This window comes from Dama dama, chromosome 9 (genome assembly GCF_033118175.1).
Source record: "Dama dama isolate Ldn47 chromosome 9, ASM3311817v1, whole genome shotgun sequence".
Taxonomy (NCBI): Eukaryota; Metazoa; Chordata; class Mammalia; order Artiodactyla; family Cervidae; genus Dama; species Dama dama.
This window is the reverse complement of record NC_083689.1, coordinates 47152598-47159032: the sequence shown is the minus strand read 5'-3', so window position 1 is coordinate 47159032 and position 6435 is coordinate 47152598. Positions and strand designations below refer to the sequence as shown.

General features: G+C 50.0%; 1 protein-coding gene across 1 annotated transcript; it reads right to left on the bottom strand.

Moving 5' to 3' along the window:
* Positions 1-424: 424 nt before the first annotated feature.
* On the bottom strand, positions 425-4305 carry SOWAHA (sosondowah ankyrin repeat domain family member A). The gene has a single exon (XM_061151287.1). It carries the CDS (start codon positions 3852-3854, stop codon positions 2163-2165), a length of 1692 nt encoding a protein of 563 aa, XP_061007270.1. The 5' UTR covers positions 3855-4305; the 3' UTR covers positions 425-2162.
* Between the last annotated feature and the right edge of the window lie 2130 nt (positions 4306-6435).

The following is a 6435-nucleotide window of genomic DNA, read 5'->3' as shown; positions in this document are numbered from 1 at the left end:
GCCAGTCATACCTGTGTGTGTGACCTTTGTTACCCTCAGTCAAGTTTCTCTTTCATTATGAAAAATTTCTAATATTTTATTTTTAGACCTTCAGCTCCTCACATTGCTTTAATTATTGCCTCTTGTCATTTATTTTTTCACAGAGGCAGACGATTTGATGTGCATTTTGAAATAATTTATGCAGCTTAGCTAGAGTTCCAGGCAAGGAAGATGGGAGAGGCCAGATCAGGGCCTACATTTACCTACAGTTTTTGGCTATCATATCCATGTTTGGCTGATTCCTTTACTTTGCAGAGAAATCCAAATTCTTTCAATAGTAGAATACTTGAAAGAAGCAAAAAGATGGGGATAAAAGTAATGAAAGGCAAATACAGTAGCAAGTCCTATAGAATGTTTAAGGGAAGTACAGCATCACACAAGCAGGAACAAAATGGGAAAATGTTTATTTCATTGTTTAAATCAAAACATTCCAGGAAGGACTGCCTTAAATAATTTCAGAGGCCTCACTGATACATATATGGGAGGGGAGCCCCACTACCCTGGCCACAAAAACTATTTGGTATAACTAATCACATGCAAACCCAATTTGCAAAAGCAGAGCATTATTACAATATGATATTTTTAAAAAAGATTGGTTGAGCAAATAGACTCCATATCTTTAAAATGGGAAAAGAGCCATTACAATTACGCTGGGTTGAACCTGAGAAATCCTGGCAACACTTAAAACCTTCTCAATTATAAATAGGAGCAAAGATACAGGTGAATTAAGCAACCCTCTCTAAAGTCGCTGAGCAAGGAGACTTTGCATTTGCTATTTTGGAAAAAGTTGTTTGCTTTCAGATGGCTTTTTAAAATGGCTACCACATAAGTTTTGCTTGTATAGAACTTTCGTATAAAATAGTTGCTCCATAATTGTATCTGTTACTATTTAACCAGTTATTTTCCTGTTGTTAGGCTATGACATTTTTTGTCTTTGAATATTCACCTACTGCAGTGAAAGGCTCAGCCAGATTTGAAAGCCACAGATTCAGAAACATGGCACAATGGTGCAATTCACAAATAAATTTTTAAAAGTTAAATATTCATGCCATATCAAAGTAGCCAGCGACCACTGCCAAAGATACATGTTTATATTTCACCATAAAGACAACCACAGGAGAAGGGCATGGCAACCCACTCCAGTATTCTTTCCCGGAGAATTCCACGGACAGAGGAGCATAGTGGGCTACAGTCCATGGGGTCGCAAAGAGTCGGACATGATTGAGCAACTAACACTTTGGACAAAGTTACTTAATTGCTCTGTACCTTTGTTTCTTCTTCAATTTAAAAATAAATAAATAAATAACCCAGAGCTGGGCTCAAAGGGGGAAAAAAACCCCCACAAATTAAAAGTATTTGCCAAAAATGTCTCTTTTCTCTCATTGTTAAATCACTTTTACTTCCAAGATGCACTTGTTTTCTAATATTTAGCATTCACAGTATAACTGAAATTAATTACATTCACAATGGTCACTTTCTGTGTTCAAGACTGTCTGGCATCTTGATTGCTTAAAATGAGGTAGATAACCATTCAAGGGTTTTGTTGGTTGGGACTTAATTCCTTTAGATCTTGATCGTTTGGTTTTTTTTTAAATAGAATTCCAAAATATTTAGCAAAAGATTGAAAATGTCTGAGCATTTTGGAAAAATATAATTTCAAGAGGTTATTTTATGAAAGTTGTTTTACCTCATTTCAACTTAAAAACAGGATAAAAGCATCAAATTACAAATGCACTGCATAGCTTAAAGCTGACAAATAATCTATCATCACACAAAACTGTAATTCTGCTTTGGAAGATATAGATGCAGAGGCATTGGGTTAAATCATTCAGGGGCCAGACCAGCTGCTGCCCCTGAACCTTTGATCCTAAATTGCAAATCTCCTCCAAGGTTCAAGCCTGATTTCCAGAGTTCTTCATAGGAGGCTCTTATTGAGATCTTGAATCTCATCTCTGGAGAAAGATTAAGAAGTTGGAGGCAAAGGCCCGCTTGGGTAAAACAGGCTGCAGTGGACAAAGCTGGAGACACGATGGAGCCAAAAGTGTTGGACCATGGTCTTGGGCAGGCTTTGACTGTGAGAGGGAGGGGCGATTAGAGCGACTAAATCGTAACCTTGGGAACCGTCAGGTTGCTGAGGGTAGGCTGGGCACTAGACCAGCCAAGGGCCCCGGAGTGGGTCGACGAGAGATTTCTGAAAAGGTTGGCAGACTGCCGCGGATCTTTGTCTTTTTACGAGGAGCCATGGGCGAGGCTCCCAAGAATTTGCTTAAGGAGCTTGACTTCCTCATGCCTCGAGCCAGATCCTGGAGCATCAGGTCATCAGCCAGGACGCCCAGAAACGCGCTGGTGGTGGAACTGAGGATGGTGGCCGCCACCTGCACGGGGCGCCGGGCCGCATAACTGCCACTACCACCAGCAGCCCCGTCAGGTTCGGTCGAACCTCGCAGGCCAGGGTCGCCAAGTAGGCGACGCAGAGCATACGAGGCGCCGGACTGCAGGTACTGGTAAGCGCGCCGTCCGCTGTGGTCGCGCACGTGCACCTGCGCACCCAGGCGGACTACCAAGAGCACGGCCGCATCCTCGTGGCCGTGCAGCGCCGCCAAGTGCAGCGGCGTGTAGCCGCCGTGCGAGCGCGCGTTGACGTCGACCCGTGCGCCCCCACGCCGCGCGACCTCCACCAGCTGCTGCACCATCTCGAGGTCGCCGCTCTTAGCGGCCCAGTGCAGGGCCGTGAAACCAGACATGAAGTCGCGTTTGGCTGCCAGGCCGAGGTCGCGCAGCAGCAGCCCGTGCAGCTGGTGGGTCCAGCGGCCCCCAGCCGCCCGCACTAGCCACTCGTGTTCGACCGGCTCCAGGGGCACGGCGGACGGCGGCGGGGCAGCCGGAGCCTCCTCCGTGTCGGGGCTCAGCAGGCGCGGGCCGGCGCGCGACAGGCGCCTCAGGTGAGGGGAGCGGCCAGAGCCCAGACCGAGGCCCAGGCCGGCCTCCTCAACCGAGAGCCGCCGCAGCAGCATCGGGGAGCTCCGCGGGCTGGGCTCCTCAGACAGCTGCCTGCGCAGGCCCTGCTCCTCAGCCCGGATCCGCAGCGCCGAGGGGCCGGGGACGCAACGCACAGGCAGCATGCAGGGCTTCTGAGGCGGTGGGCGCGGAGCGGGTGGTGGTGGCCCCCGAGGCGCAGCTTCCGGGTCTGGCGGTTCTACGCGGGGCAAGGTTACCTCTGACGGCGCCGTATACGGTGGGGCCACATCTTCAGAGAGACCCTCAGCGGGCTGGGCCAGCTCGAAAGCTGGAATCTGGGGGTCCGAGGGCACCCCTAACTGCCAGGCCGAGTCTAACAACAGCCCCTGAGTGGGCTCTGAGGCCGGAGCCCCGGTGGTGTCCTGCGGCTCTGATGGCGGGGCCGGGTCCTCAGCCGGTTCCGCCGCCCTCGGTGCCGAGGACGAGGACAGAGCCCCCGAGGCCGCGGTTTCCTCCTGTGATACAGAAGTGACCTTCGACGGCGGGGCTGGTTCCTCCAGGGCGCTCTGGAAGCAGCAGGGCGGGGGCTCGGGTCCGTCGCGGGACCGCGACTTCTTCCTCAGCACCACGAATTTGACGCCGTCAAGCTCCTTCACCACGGCCACGTCGTTGACGAACTGCTTGAAGCGGTCCCTGCGGGCGGCGCGGCCGCGTGGGTCGCCGGCCTCCAGCAGCGGTTTGAAGCGGCTCAGCAGCTCCGAGTTGCGCACCTTCCCGCCGTTCTCCTGCAGGAAGCCCAGCACCGCCGCCTGGCTCACCCCGGCGGCCGCTGCGGCCGCGGCCGCGGCCAGCGCCATGGTCACTTATCGCCCCGCAAGGGGGGAGCCAGGCCGCCCGCTCCCACCAACTCCGCGGTTCCCGGTTGCTGGGCAAGGTGGACGTCGCGGCGCCGCCGGAGGAGGGAGCCGGGGTTCCGGGAGTCAGGTCCGCCTCGACCAGGCTCACCTGATCTTTTTCACCGAGGCGTGACGGGCGTGTCCTCGAAGCTGGACCTCGGTCATGCCAGCGCAGCGGGGCCCGGCAGTCTCCTGGAGAAAGGAGCCGGGGGCCGCGGCGCGCGACCCCCGCCGCCGCCCCGCGGGGTCCCCAGTCTTCGGGGTAGGTGTCTGCCTTTACAGCCTGTCCAATGGGCGCCGGACTCCATCCCCCAGGCGCGGTGCTCGCCTTACAGGTGACAGCTGCCTCCAGGGCCGCGGTGGGAGTTGGGGAGCGGAAATTCTCCACCGCCCCTCCCAACCCGGGAATTAAAGGCGCAGTGCCAGGCTTCAGCTCCACTCCCGGTTGCTAGGTGGGTGTGTTCCCCAGGGATAACGCGGTCGCCCGCCGGAGCAAGGTTTCTTATTCCTTTAAGAAATGTTTAACCACGACAAAATACTGGGCGATTGCTTAAACCTGTGATTTATTTAAAGACCATCAATGCCTTCTGAATTGTTGATTACAGAAAAATGGCTTCGTGCAACTTGCAGTAGACACAATTCGCTGTGCGTGGCAATCTATATCACCCGAGATTTAGAAGAGACGTTTTAAAAAGCAATTTTCTTATGATGAGATAATACATTTTCACATCGAGTTTGGGGAATAAAACCACGGGAAAACATAAGGAAGGAAAAATATCACTTAAAATCACCATTAACATTTTGACTGTTTTTCTTCTCCCTCCCCCTACACATGTGTATACAGGTTTATGCTTTAAAATAAGAAAGTAAAATTGGAATCATGCTGTTTTTAAAAATTCACTTCCTCCACAAATATTTGCTGCGCACCTAGTTTGTGCCAGTACCTTTTCAGATTGTGATGCATGGCTTGGAAAGACAGATAAAAACCCCTGATTTAGTGGAGCTCTTACGGTAGAATGGGGGAAGGTTTTTGTTGTTCAGTCGGTAAGTCGTGTGGGGCTCTTTGTGACCCCTTGGACTGAAGCATGCCAGGCTTCCCTGTCAGGGGATGGTGGGGAGCGACAGAGAGAAGTGATATGGTGAATATGCAAATTGTATAATATACTAGAGAAATACTATGGGTATTTAAAGTAAAATAAAATACTATGGGTATTTACAGTAAAGTAGAGGGACAGGTTGTAAGTTTGAACCCTGTATTCAGGATTCAGTTCAGCTCAGTCGCTCAGTCGTGTCCAACTTTTTGCCACCCCATGAACCACAGCATGTCAGGCCTCCCTGTGCATCACCAGCTCCCAGAGTCCACCCAAACCCATGTCCATTGAGTCGGTGATGCCACCCAACCATCTCATCCTCTGTCATCCCCTTCTCCTCCTGCCCTCAATCTTTCCCAGCACCAGGGTCTTTTCAAATGGGTCAGCTCTTCGCATCAGGTGGCCAAAGTATTGGAGTTTCAGCTTCAACATCAGTCCTTCCAATGAATATTCAGGACTTATTTCCTTTAGGATGGACTGGTTGGATCTCCTTGCAGTCCAAGGGACTCTCAAGAGTCTTTTCCAACACCACAGTCCAAAAGCATCAATTCTTCAGTGCTCAGCTTTCTTTAGAGTTCAACTCTCATATCCATACATGACTACTGGAAGAACCATAGCTATGACTAGATGGATCTTTGTTGGCAAAGTAATGTCTCTGCTTTGTAATATGCTGTCTAGGTTGGTCATAACTTTTCTTCAAAGGAGCAAGCATCTTTTAATTTCATGGCTGCAGTCACCATCTGCAGTGATTTTGGAGCCCCCCAAAATAAAGTCTGTCACTGTTTTCACTGTTTCCCCATCTATTGGTGATGGACAGGGAGGCCTGGCATGCTGCAATTCATGGGGTCGCAAAGAGTCAGACACGACTGAGCGACTGAACTAACTGACTGAACTGATGGGACCAGATGCCATGATCTTAGTTTTCTGAATGTTGAGCTTTAAGCCAACTTTTTCACTCTCTTCTTTCACTTTCATCAAGAGGCTCTTTAGTTCTTCACTTTCTGCCATAAGAAGGGTATCATCTGCATATCTGAGGTTATTGATATTTCTCCCCTCAATTTTGATTCCAGCTTGTTCTTCATCCAGCCCAGCGTTTCTCATAATGTACTCTGCATATAAATTGAATAAGCAGGGTGACAATATACAGCCTTGACATACTCCTTTCCCTATTTGGAACCAGTCTGCTGTTCCATGTTCATTTCTAATTGTTGCTTCCTGACCTGCATATGATTTCTCAAGAGGCAGATCAGGTGGTCTGGTATTCCCATCTCTTTAAGAATTTTCCAGTTTGTTGTGATCCGCACAGTCAAAGGCTTTGGCATAGTCAATGAAGCAGAAGTAGATGTTTTTCTGGAACTCTCTTGCTTTTTCTATGATACAATGGATGTTGGCAATTTGATCTTTGGTTCCTCTGCCTTTTCTAAATCCAGCTTGAACATCTGGAAGTTCAC

Coding starts and splice junctions, on each gene's coding strand:
- SOWAHA (XM_061151287.1), bottom strand. CDS start 3,854: ATGGCGCTGGCCGCGGCCGCGGCCGCAGCGGCCGCCGGGGTGAGCCAG.